We start from the raw sequence: 22470 nt of genomic DNA, 5'->3' as shown, positions 1-22470 counted from the left end.
GAGATGTTGGCGGACTGTAGCGTTGTGTTATTCAAGTCAGTGTTACTGTGTTGAAGAAAACATCTGTCTGTCTTTTCATCTATCTATCTATCTATCTATCTATCTATCTATCTATCTATCTATCTATCTATCTATCTATCTATCTATCTATCTATCTATCTATCTATCTGTCTATCTGTCTGTCTGTCTGTCTGTCTGTCTGTCTGTCTGTCTGTCTGTCCTTCTGTCTGTCTATCTGTCCATCTGTCTGTTTGTCTATCTGTCTATCTATCTTTCTAACTGTCTGTCAGTCTGTCTATAACTTTCTATCCGTCCGTCCGTACATCTGTCTGTCTATCTATCTATCTATCTGGCTGTCTGTCTTTCTATCTATCTATCTATCTATCTATCTATCTATCTATCTATCTATCTATCTATCTATCTATCTATCTATCTATCTATCTATCTATCTATCTATCTATCTATCTATCTATCTATCTATCTATCTATCTATCTATCTGTCTGTTTGTCTTTCTGTCTGTCTATCCTTCTGTCTGTCTATCTGTCCATCCGTCCGTCCGTCCATCTGTCTGTCTATCTATCTGACTGTCTGTCTTTCTACCTATCTATCTATCTATCTATCTATCTATCTATCTATCTATCTATCTATCTATCTATCTATCTATCTATCTATCTATCTATCTATCTATCTATCTATCTATCCATCTGTCTGTCTGTCTATCCGTCTGCCTGTCTGTCTGTCTGTCTATCCTTCTATCTGTGCCTGTCTGTCTATCTGTCCATCCATCTGTTTGTCTATCTTTCTATCTGTCTATCTATCTAACTGTCTATCTAACTTTCTGTCTGTCCGTCTGTCTGTCTATCTATCTATCTGTCTGTATATCTGTCCATCAGTCTGTCTGTTTGTCTATCTTTCTGTCTATCTGTCTGTCTGTCTATCTATCTGTCCATCCGTGTCTGTATATCTGTCTGCCTGTCTATCTGTCCATCCTTCTGTCTGCCTGTCTATCTGTCTGCCTATCTATCTATCTATCTATCTATCTATCTATCTATCTATCTATCTATCTATCTATCTATCTATCTATCTATCTATCTATCTATCTATCTATCTATCTATCTATCTATCTATCTATCTATCTATCTGTGTGCCTGTCTGTCTGTTTGTCTATCCTTCTGTCTATCTGTCTGTCTATCTATCTGTCCATCCATCTGTTTGTCTATCTGTCTATCTATCTAACTGTCTATCTAACTTTCTGTCTGTCTATCTATCTATCTATCTGTCTGTATGTCTGTATATCTGTCCATCAGTCTGTCTGTTTGTCTATCTTTCTGTCTATCTGTCTGTCTGTCTATCTATCTGTCCATCCGTCTGTTTGTCTATCTTTCTAATAGTCAGATATCTAATCAGTGAGTGAAAATACAAACTTCATAAAGAACTTGTTTTTTTATTTTCAAACATTGGCATCTGAAATAAAAGAGTTACTCGTGATGTCAAGGACATGATTTTTGTAAAAAGTAATATACAGCACTGTTATAAGAAATTGTTAGCAAACTATATTTTAAAGCAGGCACATCACTGACAGATACATATATTTTTATAATGACAATGAATGCAGCTTTGCTCTGTTGTTCTATTGCTCTATTTCATCCCCAAATGCATCATGGTCCGGTATGGTCCTGGGCCTCCCCAAATCCCCCTTAATATGAAGTAATGAAAGGAAGATACAAAATTAACATGAGGCTAGTTATTAAACATGTTAAGTTGTGTTTAGCATGTGATCAGTACTCACTTGAGGAGTCCGTGCCAATACAAATGAGGCATGACATCAGCTTTCATGTGGTACATGACCCTGCTCTCTTTACTCTGGTCTACAACAGGGAAGGTCTCCAGCGGCTGCCCGTCATAGTCAAACTCTGCCAAAATCACTGTGTTGTAGCTTGTAACCAGAGGACATGAGGTGTAGCCATCATACTGCAACAGACACAACACAAGTAGTAATAAATATAAAGTATAATCATGTGTAAGATTTAATATAAATTAGTAATAGTGCTCAAATAAATGTAGTTTACCTACTCTCACCGGCCACTTTATTAGGTACATCTGTCCAACTGTTTGTTATAACGCAAATTTCTAACCAGCCAATCACATGGCAGCAACTCAATGCATTTAGGCATGTAGACATGTTCAAGACGAGTTCAAACCGAGCATCAGAATGGGGAAGAAAGGGGATTTAAGTGACTTTGAACATGGCATAGTTGTAGGTGCAATACGGGCTGGTCTGAGTATTTCAGAAACTGCTGATCTACTGGGTTTTTCCACACACAATCATCTCTAGGGTTTACAGAGAATAATCCAGAAAAAAGAAAATATCCAGTGAAGGATTAAGGCAGTTCTGAAGGCAAAAAGGGGTCCTACCCTGTACTAGTGAGGTGTACCTAATAAAGTGACCAGTGAGTGTATGTGGATGTGTTTAGTTGTGTACATTCACAGATTTCACCCATACTCATTTGTTTGTGATGGTTTACTCTGCCTTTATTGGGCTGTTTCAAGTTATATTACGAGAAACGAAAGCGAAAGAAAGACAGAGCAACAGTTGTTTTTTTCAACCAGAACTAAACCAGTCAATTTATTGCTCGACTCATTTCCCAAAAATTCTGGGTTCACCCAAAAATTTAAAGTATTATTGTTTACTGACCCTTCACACAGTTTCTTTTTTTTGTTGAACACAGAATAAGATATTCTGAAGAAACATGTAACCCTTGGCTTCCATAGTAGGAGAAACAAATACCATGAAGGTCAAAGTTTCCAGCATTCTTCAAAATATCTTCTTTTGTGTTCAACAGTAGAAAGTGAGTAAATGTTGGCAGTATTTTAATTTTTATCTATCCCTAAAATTATTGCATTCACAATTTGGACAATTAATAAATGCATTATGTATGTACGTATGAATGTACTTGCTATTTTTGTGTCGTTATTTTATAAGGCATACCAGCATGTTACAAGTACTATTTCTGTAACAAGTAGTCATAATGTGCATACTCCGCATGCTGCATTCCACATTCCAATGCACTTGTCTTATATTTCCTGTAATAGTGCAACAGGTGAATATATCAGAAGAAATATCAGCTACATTTAGCAGGTTGTTTATTTACTATAGTTATAGCTATTCTTAAATTTAGTTTTTTGTCTAACTCTATTTCAGGTTTAAATTTATTTAATACTTTTTTTGCCTTTCAAGTTATTGGACAGTAGAGGGCAGACAGTTTCCAGTTCCAGACACAGCAGCAGAGCACAGAGAACAGTTGACTCCTGCAATTGAACACAGAGCTGCTGCGAGTTCTGAAGTTGTATGTGCTAATGTTGATCCGTTTGCATTATTATTTTTGACAGCAAATACTACATTTGATTGCTTATAGAAATCGCACAAGCAAAACGCATCCCTATCACTTTTTTTGTCTGCACATTCCCATGAGGTACTATGAATAAAGTAATTGAGTCACTTCACTACACCTTTAGAAAAACATAAAAAGTGTCTGTATGTATGTGTATATATACATGGGTGTTTCTAGAGTTATTTAAAAAAATATTATTTAAAAAAAATATTTGTATATGTATCTAGGCTCATTTTACAAGTCACTTAGAGTTAAACAGTTGAGTTTTACCATTTTTGAATCGGTTCAGCCGATTTCCAGATCTGGTGGGAGCACTTTTAGCTTAGCTTAGCATAGACCATTGAATCAGATTAGACCATTAGCATCTCATTCAAATTCAAAAAAGTGCCTGAGTTAAAAGTTAAAGCTTGACTCTTTGGTAACATTGCTGCATAATATCATTGCGCCAGGCCCAGAGATCAGCTGAATGTATTCAAGAAACAATAAATATGTACTAGTAAATTGAAAAAGAGTTTATTTCAAATGGATTGTTTTTTTTTAATACTGCACCGTTAATGATGTACATTCGGGAAACACCACTTTTACAGTGGCAATTTGCAAAAACCGAAAAAAAATAAAAAACGTTTTCAATAATAACAGGAAATATTATATTCAAAATATTTGTATGTGTATTTAGGCTCATTTTACAAGTCACCTAGTAAGTTTTATCCTTTCTGAATCGGTTTAGCCTATCTTAGCTTAGCATAGATCATTAAATTGGATTAGACCATTAGCATTAAAAAAAGTGCTTCGATAATTTTCCCATTTAAAGCTTGACTCTTCTGCACTTACATCGTGTAAGACTAATCAAAAAATGGAAAATGGTGATTTTCTAGGTTGATATGACTAGGAACTATATCTGGCGTGGCGAGGCAGTGGCGCAGTAGGTAGTGCTGTCGCCTCACAGCAAGAAGGTCGCTGGGTCGAACCTCGGCTCAGTTGGCGTTTCTGTGTGGAGTTTGCATGTTCTCCCTGCGTTCGCGTGGGTTTCCTCCGGGTGCTCCAGTTTCCCCCACAGTCCAAAGACATGCGGTACAGGTCAATTGGGTAGGCTAAATTGTCCGTAGTGTATGAGTGTGTGTGTGAATGTGTTTGTGGATGTTTCCCAGAGATGGGTTGCGGCTGGAAAACTTGCTGGATAAGTTGGCGGTTCATTCCGCTGTGGCGAACCCGGATTAATAAAGGGACTAAGCCGACAAGAAAATGAATCAATGAATAAATATCTGGTGTAATAAACAAGGAACTTTGTTGCTGTACCATGGCTGCAGCAGGAGCAATGACATTATGCAGTGCCTAAACTAGTCTCCATTTGGGTAGTTTGCAAACATCGCTGCATGATATCATTGTGCCAGGCCCAAAGATCAGCTGAATGTATTCAAGAAACCGTAAAACTCAACTGTTTAACTTCAAGCAAGTTGTAAAATGAGCTTATTTTAGTTTTAAAGTGGATTGTTTCTTTAACGCTGCACCATTAATGGAGTACATTTGGGGAACACCACTTTTACAGTGGCAAACCATTTATCCTTAAACACACTTACCGCCTTATCCGGTGTCTGTTTCTTCAGGATTCTGCTGACAGTTCGGTCGAGGACTGCAGACTGTGCAGCTGTAGAAGATTACAGTCATTGATGATTCGCTCCATCAATTAATTTCAGTAAAACAATCATTAAAGCTCTCGCTAAGAAGATTTACTCAGTCAATGGGAAACCGCCTCACGAAAAAATACTAATAAACGGGTTCTAAACATGGTTCAATACTTCTGATAATTAGCAAATGAGCATTATCTCCTGCTTTTCCCAGAGAAAACCCCAATATAATTACATATTAGCAAAAAAAAAAAACATGGACAATTAGAAAATAAGCTTTTTTTTTTCTCAGTGTTTTACCTACTGCTGCCGCCGTTTTGGATGTAGGTAGATTGGTGCAGTCTCCAATACCAAACACATTGTCGTATGTCTTGTGCTGAAGGGTGTTTTTGTTAACATCCAGCCAGCCGCCGGCGTCATCCAGCAAAGAGCCTTTCAGCACTGCGGGAGGTCCCATCGGAGGGGTAACGTGAAGCATCTCATACTATAATCAAAATAAAGTGTAAGGCAAACTTACAGGGGGGTTTGACTATAATTAATGCCTGATAGACATCAAAACAAAATGCTGGGGGTTGTCTGCCGTTTAAATAGTGGTAAACTGTTTGCACTGATCTGTTTCTTAAAGGGGAGCTACTTTGCAAAAAACACTTTTATAAGGGGTTTAAACAGCCAGCATGTAATGGTAAATATTAATTCATTCATTTTTTTTAATCTCACTTGATCAAAACAGTCTGCAGAAACACTTTGATTGACATTTTCCCTTTATTCATGTCATCAGAGGGGGGAAAGCCCAGCCTATTACTGATGATCTCTCCCTCATTAACATACCAGTAAAAAGCCCTGCATGAGAAGCAGTCTGTCATGACGGTCAGTGACCACCGGAGGGCGCTGTAGTTCACGGACTCTTAGATTTAACTACAGCGCCCAAAAGACTACAAGTGCATACATACCACGCGCATTACACCCGGTCCACGTACACTGAATGGCTCACAGCTGTTTCCTGTTAATTTCCTGGACTATTTATACAACCATTTCACCTCTGTTTGACTGCGTCGTTTGTCTACTTTGACTATCTTGTCTCCGTATTCCAGTAAGTTTAGAGTTTCTGATTCCTGAGCCCTGTCTCTGTTTTGTGTTTCTTGTTTTGTTGTTTATTTGTACTTTACACTTTGGACACCTTGTTTTTCTGTTTGATGCACATTGTAAATAAAACTGCACTTGGATCCGCACCTTTTTGTTCCCGTTTGATCTTGCTAACGTGACGATCAAGAAACACAAAACAGAGACAGGGCTCAGGAATCAGAAACTCTAAACTTACTGGAATACGGAGACAAGATAGACAAAGTAGACAAACGACGCAGTCAAACAGAGGTGAAATGGTTGTATAAATAGTCCAGGAAATTAACAGGAAACAGCTGTGAGCCATTCAGCGTACGTGGACTGGGTGTAATGCGCGTGGTATGTATGAACTTGTAGTCTTTTGGGCGCTGTAGTTAAATCTAAGAGTCCATGAACTACAGCGCCCTCCGGTGGTCACTGGCCGTCATGACACAGTCGTCCACCATTAGAGTTGTAAATCTGCCACTATGCTGACACATAGGCCTTTATTGCTCCACCCTCATTAGAAAAGAGGGCTGGCGGCACAATCACATAAGTTTAAAGCGACAGTCACTAAAATGGCACAATTTGGATCAAAGCCTAAAAGCATCAGTTTCATTGTATATCATAAATTATAAAACATTATTATTTTGGGGTTATTTTGAGATGAAACTTTAAATACACACTCAAAAAGACATCAGAGACTATTTTTACATCTTGTAATAAAAGGCATAATAGGTTGCATTTAAATAATAATACAAATTTAAATATTAAGTTAATTAAAATAGAAATTTGACTGTTCCTATAATGATTTAAACCATTGTCAGTGCATGTTAGGGGTCTGAAATCTGGCAGATCTAGCCAACTGATTAAAAGGCTTATTTTTAAATAAGTCTGTGTGTCTACATACAGCCTAAAAATAAAGTTAGACGCAATAAGGCGCAAGATGTGTTTGGCCTGATTTGCTGCTATTTTCAGACCAGCGCAACTGTAATTTACACATTTTGCACCCCGTTGTTTAAATAGCAAATCCATTTGCACACCTTTGTGTACTCATGAGTGTGCCGGTCTAGAAAGGAGGTGTGTTAAGGCGCATTGTTGGCATGTAGCTATTTTGAGAAAATGAAATAGGCCACGCCTTTGACCAAGTAAAAGCAGGTCCAAAGTCCACGTTAGTTATGCGCGTAGTCAAACGCTTAATACACATGATGTACAGCAACACACAAAAATCTTTACATGTGGAAAAATAACAGATTAAAATGTTACAAAAATGACTATTCACTACATAAATAAAAAAAAAAAACACTGCCTCCATGCCTTTTTCATGTCCGGGGGGCTTTTTTCAGTTTATTCATGACAATTTGCATTTGTATAATGTTGTTATTATAATTATTATTATTATTATTTATTATATGCATATTTATATTTGTTTTAATAAAAACAAGTTTAGATTTGTCTGTCAGGTTTTGGAGACGTCTGCATCACTATATGGGGAATAGGATGTGTGTTTGGATATACTATTAGTATGCCCACACGGAATCTGCGCACACAGAAATCTGCTGATTTTTAGCCCATCATTGAGTCTTTGTAATTACTTGTATTGTAATTGTGTGTAAATTTATATTTGTTCTGTTTTTAAATTAATTTCAGTAATATCATTGTGATATAATAATAATAATAATATTAAAATGTTCATATGATTTATTTAAAATACAGTTGTAAAGTAATATTTTTTGTCTTTTAGTAGATTTATTATATGAGACTTGCTTTGTTTACCAAATAAGTGGATCTAACTAGATTTGCATTGTAAACATTAAATAAAAGTAAAACATTTATTATTTTTTTATTTCATATATTAAGTTTTAAGTTATGATATTCCTAAATTCAATCCGCAGAGTTTTTACAAGACTCTCAGCAGAAATGGCAAAAAATGTCCTCAGATTCTGTCTGGCCCTGGATAGAACTCAGTTTTTTGACCACACTTCGTTATTATTATTCATTTATTTATTTGCTGGAAATTAGAACTGCATTTAACACACAGTGCACAAACAGTGGCTACCTTGAAAACCTCTGTCTCCCCAGGTTTGTCCAGATTCTCAAACACCGCTTCCTGTTTGTCGGCTCTAACCTCGATGAGGTTGTGTCTGAGGTTCACATTAAGGTCCCGTTTCTTCACAATCTCCCACAACGCATCAGCGTATTTCTTGACGCCAAACAGCACTGGTAAGGAGGTGTTGAAAATAATGTTGGCTTTGGACCTTTTTCCAGTCTAAAAAAAAAGAAAAAGGAAAAAACATGATCTCTACTGAATGATTACTATATAAGCACATGGTGATTCTAGACACGTCGAATAATAGCATTGCATTACAATGGTAAAAGTTTATGGTTTTATCATGGTTTTTGGTCAAAGGCAGGGCGTTGCCTTTGTTTGTGTACACAAAACATGGCATTACCATAGAACATGTCCAATATACATGTTTATTATCATGACTTATGGCAAAAACATGTTATTATCCATGTTCATGTCCACAAAACATAGTATAGTCATTGTCTGTGTCCATATTTGTTTTTTACCATGGTGCATTTCCCAAATATATTGCATTACTATGATTTATGGCCAAAAAATGATATAAACATTGTTAATGTCAACAAAACATGGTATTACCATGGTGCATTTCCCAAATATATTGCTTTACCATCATTTATGGCCAAACAAATGATATAACCCTTGTAAATATCCACAAAACATGGCATTACCATGGTGCATTTCCCAAATATATTGTATTACAATGATTAATGGCCAATAAATGATATAACCCTTGTAAATGTCCACATAACATGATATTACCATGGTGTATTTCCTAAATATACTGTATTACCATGGTCTATGGCCAAGAAATGATATAACCCATGTAAATGTCCACAAAACATGGTATTACCATGGTGCATTTCCCAAATATATTATATTACTATAGTATATGGCCAAAAAATGATACAACCCTTGTAAATGTCCACAAAACATGGTATTACCATGGTGCATTTCCCAAATATATTGTATTACAATGATTTATGGCCAAACAAATGATATAACCCTTGTTAATGTCCACAAAACTTGATATTACTATGGTAGATTTTCCAAATATATTGTATTACCATGATTTAAGGCCAAATAAATGACATAACCCCTGTTAATGTCCACAAAACATGGTGGTACCATGGTGCATTTCCAAAATATATTGTATTACCATAATACATGGCCAAAAAATGATATAACCCTTGTAAATGTCCACAAAACATGCTGGTACCATGGAGCGTTTCCTAAGTAAATAGCATGATATGGCCAATAACATAGTATTATAGTTGATCATGCCTACAAAATATTATGCTATCATGGAACAGTATGTTTTTAAAATATATAGTATAACCATCATATACTGTGTGACCAAAAACATGGCATTACCATTACCATTTCCAAAATATATTGTATTACCGTGATATACCGTCAAAAAACATAGTATTTTCCTTGTTAATGCCCAAAATGTATGTTTGCAAAATACACGGTATTACATGATATATCGCCAAAAACATGGTATTATCACTGTCAATGTTCACAAAACATGGTATTACCATAAATTGTTTCCTAAATAGCATTACCATGTTGTATTTCCAAAAGTATATTCTTGTTAATGCCCACAAAATAGTATAGTATCACAGTATGTTTCCAAAATATTTGGTATGAATATGATATATGGTCAAAAATAGGGTTTTACCCTTGTACATGTCTATAAAATATAGTATTATTATTGTTCATGTCCATAAAACATGGTTTCATCATCCTTAATATCCAAATATAGACACAGCCTGCTATTTTATGTATTAATAAAAATGTGAAACACAAGATGATCATCAATGTACAATAGGATGCACAACACAACATTTAGAATGACAACTGAACCTTTCTCAGGAAGGCGTCCGAGAGGTACATGATTTTCTGAGGAGCTCCGGCACATTTAACTGGAGTGTTGGGGAAGGTGAACAAAGCGTTTCCCTCCTTAAAGCTCTTCAATGCATCCCACGTCTTTTCCACTGTTTTCAAGGAGTAGTTCGAACCAATTTTGGGGTGTTCAAATCCCTCCGGCAGGCCCTTGATCTGTAATTTACAAAGAAAAAGAAGAAAACCCCATCAAACCTTGCACCAGAAAGTGTTCATCATTGTTAAGCCTAAATGTGGATGCTGAAAACAGGTACGGTTTTCTGTGTCGTTTCAGGTATGCTAAATCCAAACATAGAACAAAGGTTGAAATTCTATTTAACTTGAACTTTGACTTCAGATCTGGCAAACAAATGTACTGTAATTAAATGCAATTAAATAAAGATTGGAAACTTCCTCTGGATTGATGTGGCAATGACACCACACCCAATATGTGATAATAATAACCCATTTCAAGAGTTCACACTTAGCCAATGATCTATCAAAGCTTGTTTGGCATGCTGTCCCGGGAGAGAGCCCCGAGCTCAAGGGATCCTCGAGCCCGGGGCTCCCCCCCGTTCGCAGAGCTGGAGGGGAGCCTGAGCTCGGTGGATCTCAGAACTCCCCGACTGCGATAGCTAAGGGAACATCTGAGAAGGGGCTAGAGCATGCATGGTTCTTGAGCGTGATGTATGTCTTTAGATGGTGGGAGGAAACCGGAGAGCCCGGGGAAAACCCACGCGAACACGGGGAGAACATACAAACTCCTCACAGAAACTCCCACCGGCTAGGCGAAACTAAGCCAGTGGTGTTCTTGCTGTGAGGCTCTCAGTGCTAACCACTGGGCCACCGTGCCGCCCAATCAAATGTCAAGGAGGAGAATGGGGAGGAAGGGGGGTTTCTTCCAAACGAAGATAATGTGGACTGGAAACTGCGGTTCTTTATAGTAGCTTAAGGCTCATATGATTGGAAGATAATGATTAGCTAATACGAGACCGGCCTCTCGAAATTAGTTTATAAACAAACTTCACAAAGAGTAGTAAATAAAGAAATGGTTTTAATTTATACATATATAAATAAAAAAAAAAACAATTGCTGTTTTTGAAATTGCCCCCTATACCCTCATTCACTATGCAGTCCACTAAGTGAAGTTTATTCATAAACTAATTTCGAGAGGATCACGTGCTTATGATTTATCACGGCCGGTCTCGTATTTGCTAATCACTACCTTCCAATCGTATGAGCCCTAAGCTACTATAAATAACCACAGTTTTCAGTCCATTTTATCTTCGTTTGGAAGAAACCCCCCTTCCTCCCCTATTCTCCTTCTTTACCTCTGATCGGGCGGCACAGCGGCCCAGTGGTTAGCACTGTGAGCCCCACAGCAAGAACACTGCTGGTCCTGGTCCCACCAGGCCGACGGGCGTTTCTGTGAGGAGTTTGTATGTTCTCCCCGTGTCCGCGTGGGTTTTCCCCGGGTTCTCCGGTTTCCTCCCACCATCCAAAGACATTCAACATGCATAACAATCAAGCATTTTGTTCCCTTTGCTATCGCAGCTGGGGAGTTCTGAGATCCACTGAGCTCAGGCTCCCCTCTCGCTCTGCCATGGGAAGAAGCCCTGGGCTCGAGGATCCCTTGAGCTCAGGGCTCTCTCCCGGGACAGCATGCCAAACAAGCTTTTATAAATCCTCAGCTAAGTGTGAACTCTTAAAAGGAGTGAATGAAATTGAGTGAGTAAATTTGAGCGTTTGGTTTGTGTTTTGGCTGGTTGATAAATACAACCCGAGTCATTTAACACTGTGTGAGCTGTATTAGTAATGAAACATAGTGTTTTGATGTCTATCATACACACACACACGTTACTTTATTCATGCATTCATTTCGGCTTAGTCCTTTTATTAATCTGGGGTCGCCACAGCGGAATGAACCGCCAACTTATCCAGCATTTGTTTTACGCAGCGGATGCCCTTTCAACTGCAATCCATCACTGGGAAACATCTATACACACCCATTCACGCATATAATAGACAATTTAGCCCACCCAGTTTACCTATAGTGCATGTCTTTAGACTTGTGGGGGAAACCAGAACACCCGGAGGAAACCCACGTCAACACAGTGACTGCATTTTGTTATTTTGTGAATGGGATGTTGTACATTATTTAGAGTGCATTGTGGGATTGATTGAGAACGTTAACTATGGTTTCGGACACCACTAGAAAAGGCTGCTCCCTCAAACTATTTAAAGGTGTAATAGACCCAGCAGGCACACAACATCCTAAGAAGTTTTAATTTTAGGTTAGATTTGGATCACGATGTCAGGTGACTAAAATTCAATGTCTAACCAGCGTCTAAGACAACTTTATTTTGACGTCCAATAATGACGACAAATTACGTTGATATTTGGTTGATTTTAGGTTATGTTGAAAAGTGACCAAGATTTAACATCTGATAGACGTCATAGTGGTAACATCCAGCCAACGTCAAGGTGTAACATGATTAGATGTTGATATTTGGTTGATTTTAGGTTGTGTTGGAAAGTGACCAAGATTTAACGTCTGATAGACGTCATAGTGGTAACATCCAGCCAACGTCAAGGTGTAACATGATTAGATGTTGATATTTGGTTGATTTTAGGTTATGTTGAAAAGTGACCGAGATTTAATGTCTGATAGACGTCATAGTGGTAACATCCACCCAACGTCAAGGTGTAACAGGATTAGATGTTGATATTTGGTTGATTTTAGGTTGTGTTGGAAAGTGACCAAGATTTAACATCTGATAGACGTCATAGTGGTAACATCCACCCAACATCAAGGTTTAACATGATTAGATGTTGATATTTGGTTGATTTTAGGTTGGACATTGGACATTGACGTTGGCCTAATGTTGAGTTCTGACGTCAACCTGATTTTCATTTGCAAAAAAAATCCAACTTCCCCATGACGTTGGGGTACATTGGGGTACAACGTCAATATGACGTCATGTTGATGTCCTGTGCCTGCAGGGAAGGTGATTATCTTTAGAAACATTTTTGTTGTGCTGGCTGAAAGTCTCACATCCAGACAGTATTTCCTTGTATTTTTATATTCTGAGTAAGATAGAACAACAACAAAAATGTTCGTCCATTGAAATTGGATGGAAATTGGACAAAAGGTAGGCCAAAGTGTCTGTCAACAAATGTAGATTTGTGTATCTGACCAACCACACTCACCATGGAAATCCTTGCATGCATGAAATATTGCACATTAGGACAAGGTTTGCTTGCTACACAACTGAAATCGTGCCAGATATGATGCAGTTTTTCAAAGGTTTGGAACTGCAGTATTATAAAGTAATATAAAGTTTTCTTACAGGTGAATGACATGATCTAGTATTGGTGTTTTTGGTCATCTATTCGGTGTGTGCGATTATGACATGTGTTTTTAATGTTTTAAAGTTAGCATTTTCACAGATCACCAACTACACTTTTAAGGGTATAGGGGGCGATTTCGCATACAGCCTAATTTTCAATAACATTCATAAACATACCTTTTCATAGTGCAGCTCAAGGCCCAGAGCTACAATCAGATAATCATAGGAAATCTGAGAGAAGACAAAAAGATAAATCCTTAGTAAAGTTGAGCTTGACTTAAAGGAGCATTCTAAATTATCTTGTTCATGTTCACAAAATACGATATTAGCCTGTATGCCCACAAAATATTATGGTATCATTGTATGTTTCCAATATATACAGTATTACCATGATATATTTGCAAAAACAAAGTATTATCATTGGTAATGTCCTCAAAATATAATGGTATTATGGTATGTTTACAATATATAAAGTATTACCATGATATTTTGCCAAAAAACATAGTATTAACCTGAATAATACCCACAAAATATTATGGTATCATGGTATATTTCCAAAATATACAGTATTACCATGTATATTGGCAAAAAACATAGTATTATCATTGGTAATGGCCTCAAAATATTATGGTATTATGGTGTGTTTACAATATATAAAGTATAACCATGATATTTTGCCAAAAAACATAGTATTATTGAATAATGCCCACAAAATATTATGGTATCATGGTATATTTCCAGAATATACAGTATTACCATGTATATTGGCAAAAAACATAGTATTATCATTGGTAATGGCCTCAAGATATTATGGTATCATGGTATATTTCCAAAATATACAGTATTACCATGAAATATTGGCAAAAACATAGTATTATCATTGGTAATGCCCTCAAAATATTATGGTATCATGGTATATTTACAAAATATATGGTATTACCATGATATATTGCCAAAATATATTATTATTCTTGGTAATGCTTACAAAATATAATTGTATAATGTTATTACTCTTGTTTATGTCCACAAAACATGGTATTATTATTGTTTATCTCTATATAACATAGTATTATCCCTGTTCATGTCCAAAAAACATGGTTTTAACATGGATCATTGTTAATGTCAAAAAACTGTAAAAGTAGCATGTTGTTTTAGTATTATTGGTATTGTAAATAAAGCTCAAATTATGCATGTATAAAAAAACCTTAAACTATCATTTTTGCAATTACATTCACATATTATATAACATAAATATACCTTTTCAAAGCTTAAGGCCAAGACAAAAAAAATGCTTAGTAAAAGTTTAGTTTTATTTAACCGAGCCTACTAAATGATCCTGAAATACATCACTTTTACTATGTCAGGTTATGCAACAGGTCCGTGCAGCTTCATATCACACTTTATATCTGCTCTGCCTGTTTTATAATGACACACCTTCAGGGTTCAATAAAATCTGCAATGTAATCTCATGTAAAATCACAATGACGCCACAACATTTCCCAGCTTTCATTTCCCTTTCCAACAAGACTATGCAGAAAACCACTGCTCTTGCACATACTCTGCAACATACTGCTAGCATAATTAATAACTTCAGCACTGTTACATACCTTCTTCCCACAATCTGTGTGCACGGTGTTTTTTTCCGGGTCAAATTCTGCCACTTTAGACTTCACCCACGTCACCCCTGATGGTATGACACTTGATGTCGATCGTCCGGAGGAAGCAACACTTTTAGCCCCTGCGCCAACTAATGTCCATATAGGCTGATAGTAATGCATCTGGAGTCAAAAGTGCATTAAATGTCATGAAAATTACTGAAGAATTTATTTTCTTCAATTAATAAACTTCTGAAGTTCCATTCAGTTGATCATAATTACTGTAATAATGCAAACTAATATTACAGTTTATTACAATTAACTTCAAATGTCAACTCAGGCTCATTATGGATACGTACCCCTGTATATATTTCTGAAGAGTGCAAAATACGCCCCAGGAGGTACATTTGTTTTGCAGTTTCTGTTTTCACAAATCCATCAGCGGCCGCTGTGTACACTTTCTCAGATCTCAAATTTGTCTCGCGAGTGCCATTTGAGCCTGCTCTTCTCATGTAAATCCACCAGAGGACACTGACCGACCGATCCCCCCAACCACCCCCTTCTCTAAACCCAACCAATAGTGTTTTCAAAAGCAACGATTGATCCGCCCACCGCCTTCCCTAAACCCAGCAGACAGTGTTTTCAAAACCAATCCAGAAAAAAGCAAAGCCCTCACGGCCGCCTGATTTTTACCACATTTTCAGATCTTACCGCGTTCTCACACTGTTATTTACTTGTTTATTAAATTTTTTTGCCTATTTTTTTTGTTTTACCTGCTTTCTGGAACCGTTCTTCGCCAGACTCAAACCCCATTATCATGGTCAACTCCTCTTTGCATCTCAAGTCCACCGTTGTACGCTGTTAGCTACTGAGCAAACTGGTAACAGCGGAAAAGCTGTACACACGAAGGTAAGCAATCAGCTGGTAGCGCGCAAATAAACAAGCCATACGTACTCCTGGCTACATAATTTGCATTTTCCATAAATGTATATGGGGGTATGTTTTCACAATGAGCCTGTGTTGCCAAATGTAATTCCAGCATCTTTACAGCAGTATTCCGTGTCACATGACCCTTCAGAAATCATTTTAATAGATTTGCTGCTAAGCAAAGGTCATAACTTTTATCGAATTTAAAAACTTGTTTTGCTTCTTAATATTTTTGTAGAAATTGATACATTTGTTTTATGGTCTTTTGATGGATGGAAAGTTTTAGCAAGAGCTTTTATTTTTAATCTTACAGAGACTTAATTTTTTTTTTAATTTAATTTTATAAAGTTCTACTGGGGTGTTGAGGAAATAATTTAGATATTGTTTTTAAAATAATGTGGCTCTGAAGTTAAAGTTTGGGGTTGGTAAAATTACTTTTTAAAATAGTACTAACATAGCTATATTTATTTGCTCAGAAATACAGTAATGCTCACTTGTATTACATTTTTAAAAACAACAGTTTTATAATTTAATATATTGAAAATGTTATTTTACTGTGATTTTCTCTGACTTGATGCTCAAGAAATATTACGTTTTTTTTTTGTTATCAAATTTGGAATCAAGTTGTTCCTCTTAATATTTTTGTGAATAGTCTTAAAAATAGGTTTAAGGGTATTTAGTTTCTTAGATGAATAAAAAGTTTTATAAATAACTTAAATCCTAGCTTTAGTAACATTATAAAAGCATAACTTATAAGCATTATATTATATTATATTATATTATATTATATTATATTATATTATATTATATTAAATTATATTATATTAAATTATATTAAATTATATTATATTATATTATATTATATTAAATTATATCATATTATATTATATTATATTATATTATATTATATTATATTATATAAAATTATATTATATTATATTAAATTAATTTAAATTATATTATATTATATTATATTATATTAAATTAATTTAAATTATATTATATTATATTATATTATATTATATTATATTATATTATATTATATTATATTATATTATATTATTTTATATTATATTATGCAGGCTTGCTAAAAAAATATTACTTCTTTTCAAACTTAATATAAAATACAAACCCTAATGCTTTTAAATGCACATGTCAGTGCATGCACAAAACAGTAACTTGCTAAACCTGAATCCAAAATGTGACGCATGTGACACCTCAAGAAAGGTCAGGTACAGTTGAGGGTTCTTAAAGGGGCAGTTCAGCTGAATACACTCTGTCCTACCTCACTAGGCTCCACGATGGCCACATTTTCTGCGCCGACCTTTCTTTTCAAGCGTGCGGCCATCGCTATTCCACCGCTCCCACCGCCGAGCACAAGAACTTTGTAGTGGTCCTTAGCAGCCAGTCCAGAGCCGGTGTGGATTTGTGAGTTAAAAACAGAAAAGACTCTGCCGTACTGCCTGGAGAGCTGCAGCTGTGGGTGTAAAAGACTTGCCATGATGCACTTCTGTAAGAAGAGAGAAACAAGTAACGTTACAGCTAAAAAACACATGCTCATTCTAAAAAATGCTAACTTGTTTCAGCCTAAATTTGCATACAACTTGGACAAACCTAACCGCTGGGTTCAAAATTAAATTTATTCCAGCCGTTAAAGGTGCAGTATGTCAGTTTGACCCCCAGTGGTTGAACTAGGTATTGCACTCCTAGTTCAAAACACACAAGAGCAGGTTGCACTGTGACTCAGTTTAAGCCAACACATATCAGTGATTCAGCATCTACATTTAATACAGTTAAAGAGGTTTAATATGTATTAATTTGATTATAAACCTTATCATTTCGTTAGAGTGCTGTGAGTGCACTATTCTGTTCTTCTGAAAGGCTGTATTTAAATTTCTGCCGTGTTTTGTCTGGGGCAAACAACTCAATTGCTTATCATTGCAAATCTCATCACGTAAAGTGTTGTTAGGACACGGGGTTAAAATAGCTATGTTTCCATCCACCTATTTTATGCGCATTTTGCAAATGCGCATTAAAAAAACAGTTGATGGAAACGCCATGATGCGCATAAATTTTGAAAATGCGCATAAAAAACTTATGCGCTTAATTGGGTAGGATAAACTTTTTATTCGATAAGAAAAGATGCGCATAAACTGCGATGGAAACATGGTAACAGCGGTTACCGCACAAGCTCCAGCATGCGCATTAAAAAAGGTCATGTGATTTTGTTAAAAGAGATCATGTGATGCTTAAAATGTGTGTGAATGGATGAAACGTCAGGCTGAGCACATTATAAAACATCTGAAATGTTGTTTTGGTCATTATAAAACGCCTTACCATTTCAGTAATAATGTTATTATATTATTAATGACCTCCAGAATCAAGAGCGCCTGTGCTCCACGTCTGACACCTTCAAACGCCACTGCGCGCTCACTGCTTGTCAGGATTGTCTTCTGAGGCGCATTCATTTAGAAAAGATTGATGCAGCTTCTCCTACTGCAGCAAATGCAGTTTTTACTGTTGATATTTGGCATCAGTTAATCAGGAAGTGGCGATTTTGTTTGCTTTGACTCGTTGGATGGAAACGATGCTTCATTCGCACAACTTTTATGCGATAATCCAGTTTTGCGCATAAAGTTTATTCGCATTTTTGGATAGAAACATAGATACTGTTTTCAAAAGAAATCTAGAAAAAGAAAAGCCCTCACGGCTGCCTGATTTTGACCATGTTTTCAGATCTTACCACGTTCTTACCCTGTTATTTTCTTGTTTTTTTTACTTGTTTTTTAGCTTCTGTTTTTGTTTAATCTGCTTTCTGGAATCGTTCTTCGCCAGACTCGAACCCTGTCGTCACGATCAAATCCTCTCTGTGTCTCAAGTCCACCGATGTACCTGGTGAGAAACTTGGCAAATTGGTAACTGCAGATATGCTGTCCATATGGCGGCGTCTAACCGGCCCGTATTTTCGTTTTAAAGATGAAATGCAGCCATACGTGACTCTGGATATATAATTGACGGTCTCCAGAAATGTATACAGGCCTACATTTTCACAATGAGCCTGTGTTATTTTATTATAACATCTTTTTCATAAAGTTAGTAGTTTACACATGGTTTTGTTTTTAAAACACTTATTAACTTTTTTAAGGTTTGCATTGGCACTGTCATCTGAACAACCAAAATGCATAAAATACTTTCCCTTTTTTTGTTGACAAAATTGTCGTGTAAACATCTGAATGGTAGGTTGTGGTTAGGACTACCTGGGGTCCGTTCTTCGTACCTCGCTTAAATGATCTAAGATGATTTGGCAGATCCTGGATCTTTTAATCTTGATAACTGATCTCTCGCTAATTTGGTTCTTCAAACAAGTTTGTGAATCAGATTAAAATGTCTAAATGAACTGATCTGAGATCGCTGCGTGTGTTGTGAAGGACAGATCTATGGATCCTCGAAATCATGATCAGCAATGCAACGATTGACTGACGGCACAGCAGCGTAATGACATCATCTGATTAATATTCAATTATCCATGTGAGCAAAATTACATCAAATTAGCAGTAAATAACTTTCCACATTTGTTTTGAGCGACAGGCTTTACACTCTTATGTTTCAAAAGTATTCATCATGGATTTCAATGCATATCAGTGTATTTAGTTCTACATTTAAAAAAAAATTCTTTATTATAGTAGCCGTTTTTTAATCTCTGTTTGTAATAACTGGATGTTTACAAAAGCATTTTGATATTGGTAAAGGCATCTGCAACTTTTGTAAAGCATAATCACTGGCATATTAACTGTCAAAACATGTTTATGTCTGCATTAATGTATTATTTCTTTTTTTAAAAAGTCACATATTCTGCATTATTATTATCATACACAAATTGTACTAAAGCGATCTAAAAAGTTAATATCAATACGTTTTCTCTTTGCACCACCAGATGGCAGTCTTTGTACTTTCATTTCAAGGGTGCAGATTGCATAAGTTTTATTAATATAACTTTATTTATTTTATTAATAACTATAACTTTATATATATATATATATATATATATATATATATATATATATATATATATATATATATATATATATATATATATATATATATATATATAATTAAAAAATATTTACTATTTTTCCAAGTGTATATAACTACTAATGTAAGAAAATATCAGAATTCGGTACATACTTTCTGTATTATCTTTGCTTGAACTGAGCCGATCTAATCCTGTTTATATTAATTTAACCTGCTTCCGATCAGGTTTGAGCTAGCAGAACTGTTGCTATGACAACAACTCTCCGATCAGCTTTGAGGAACGAAATATCCAAATCCAGCTAACTGAGTAATCCACATACAAAGAACGGACCCCAGACCAGTTGATTAGCCACAACTAGGCAAGTGAGTTGGTAATGAGCAATAATGTATCTGCTTAACTATATCCTGATAGTCTCAATGACTTCATCCTGACCACATTTTATTAATTTGTTCCCTTATATTTGCCCCCTTTTATGTCTTTAAGATGTTAGCAAGGTTATGACATTCTGACAATATGATAACCTTGGATAAAAATATCACGGTTTCATGATTTCTGCTCTAAAATATATTCTTTTTAAATGTCTGGGTAAAAAACTAAAACTTTTCCCCCCTTTGAACACAAAAAAATTTGATTTTGAGAAACATTTAAAATATTTTGGGGTAGTAAACATGTCAGACTGAATAATTTAAATGAATCATTGACTTCTGCTGTCTTCATTGCTTTCTACAACCCTGATTTCTTTACGATTTTAAACAGCATTTTTGGATATCTTTTATGCTGGAGATATTGTTGTCCTAAAAAAACAACAACAAAAAAAACTTTTTAAAAAATCTTACATATACTGTATGAATGGTATAGCAGGTTTTAAAACCGCTGTATATCTTGAAAACAGTTATCATCCCATGCCTAGAAGACATATCCATTTTTTGTGGTTGTGTTTCCTAAAATCCTCTTTCCTATTGTGTAATCTAATCTACCAGCAAAACACACTATACTTGTAACTTCTACTACTTAAAAAAATCTTTAAAATGCCAGGAATGAACACAGCTGGTTACATTTAGAGCTTGCGTGCGTCTACTCGCCTTTCAAAAGTGTCCTCTGTGAGCCAGAAAGAGAGTCTGTGCGTCTGAGAAGGTGGCAGAAAGTCAAAAACACACTTCCTATCTCTCCAACCCATTACATATAACAGCTAAACTAAAGCTGAGTCATGATACCTGGCATTTTCTGTGGATGTGTGTGGTCCCAATTCAAAGGAGCTGCCTACCTGTACAGCACGTTTGGGTATGATTGTGTCATACAGCCTGTCTAGAGATCACTTTTTATATGTCAAAACCTTGTAGGTAACTTCTTTGGCATTTTGGGCATCATCTAGATGTACTTTTCTGCAGTCATAACGCCTCAGAGTGCTGTCCAGTTGGGTGGTCGTGCAAAACAGAACATTATCATTGACAATAAAGACTCTTTGTTTTATGGCCAAGCAGAATAGCATTTAAACATATAAATGCACGACACAAATGCTGGATAGTTCATAATTTATAAGTTTGTGAACATTGTGCTAATAGGTTTTCTGCATAAATGTTTATTCAGATTCAACAACGAGCTGTTTGTACACCGTCAAACAATTAATACATTTGCTAAACACGCTACAAGAGTAAACCATAATCTATGGCACGTATAAAAAAAGGAAAATAGTGTAGAAACAAGCTCTTACCAGAGTAAACGAGACGTACGTGTTTGACGGACCTGTAGCTCCTCTGTCTGGTACAGTAGATCTGTCTGCGGTTTGTTTTCCTGGTTTGACGTATGGACTTCGCATTGACAGTAACGTCACGTGATGATGTAACCATTTTGTCAGTCATAAAACGTTATTCAGGTTAATTGTTATTTCATAGCTTTCTCGTCCAGTCAAATGTTTAAGGAAGTAAGTGACGTACTTAGGAACATTGCATGCACGAACACCACGAACAACTTAGACCTCGTTGCAATCGTCAGGAAGATGGCGCTATTGCTTTTCCATGCAAGTTGTTATCAAACAATACACAATGTTACATGCTGTCTGAATTACAGAATTCAGAAGAACACACATTGATTTAAATGATCTAATTTTGCACAATTTGGGCTATTAAAATTAAAAATTAGCTATCGTTAGCATAATAATACATATTTAATCTTTTAGATGTCACTGACCCTGGGATATTATTTGTTTTTGTGCAAGGGCTTTTGTACAGTTGTGAAAAGTATAAAATAGATATCATAATGTTATATTATTACAGTATATATATACACTCACTGGCTACTTTTTTAGGTACACCTGTCTTACTGCTTGCACATGGTAGCAGCTCAATGCATTTAGCCATGTAGACATGTTCAAGACGGACTGCTGCAGTTCAAACGGGGAAGAAAGAGGATTTAAGTGACTCTGAATGTGGCATGGTTGTTGGTGCCAGACAGGCTGGTCTGAGTATTTCAGAAACTG

At 36.0% G+C, this 22470-nt stretch overlaps 1 protein-coding gene across 5 annotated transcripts; it reads right to left on the bottom strand.

Annotated features, from left to right (window-relative positions):
• Positions 1 to 1428: 1428 nt before the first annotated feature.
• sqor (sulfide quinone oxidoreductase) lies at positions 1429 to 21757 on the bottom strand. Of its 5 annotated transcripts, none has more exons than XM_087310747.1 (11): positions 21706 to 21757; positions 21077 to 21400; positions 17247 to 17471; positions 15047 to 15217; positions 13617 to 13670; positions 10072 to 10266; positions 8176 to 8385; positions 5319 to 5502; positions 4971 to 5038; positions 1791 to 1972; positions 1430 to 1697 (listed from the first exon to the last, which is right to left on the bottom strand). In XM_087310747.1, exons 3-11 carry the CDS (start codon positions 17460 to 17462, stop codon positions 1640 to 1642), a joined length of 1338 nt encoding a protein of 445 aa, XP_087166873.1. In that variant the 5' UTR covers positions 17463 to 17471; positions 21077 to 21400; positions 21706 to 21757; the 3' UTR covers positions 1430 to 1639.
• Between the last annotated feature and the right edge of the window lie 713 nt (positions 21758 to 22470).

This window comes from Danio rerio, chromosome 25 (assembly GCF_052040795.2).
Source record: "Danio rerio strain M-AB ecotype USA chromosome 25, GRCz13ab, whole genome shotgun sequence".
Taxonomy (NCBI): domain Eukaryota; kingdom Metazoa; phylum Chordata; class Actinopteri; order Cypriniformes; family Danionidae; genus Danio; species Danio rerio.
The sequence above is the reverse complement of the archived record's forward strand: the minus strand, read 5'-3'. Positions and strand labels throughout refer to the sequence as shown.

Bases quoted from the DNA above. Each gene is read 5' to 3' on its own strand.
- sqor (XM_087310747.1), bottom strand. From the start codon at position 17,462: ATGGCAAGTCTTTTACACCCACAGCTGCAGCTCTCCAGGCAGTACGGC. The intron at 10,267-13,616 runs GTATGTTTATGA...TGTAAATTACAG, and splicing joins TTGAGCTGCACTATGAAAAG to ATCAAGGGCCTGCCGGAGGG. The intron at 8,386-10,071 runs GTTCAGTTGTCA...CTTTTTTTTTAG, and splicing joins CGGACGCCTTCCTGAGAAAG to ACTGGAAAAAGGTCCAAAGC.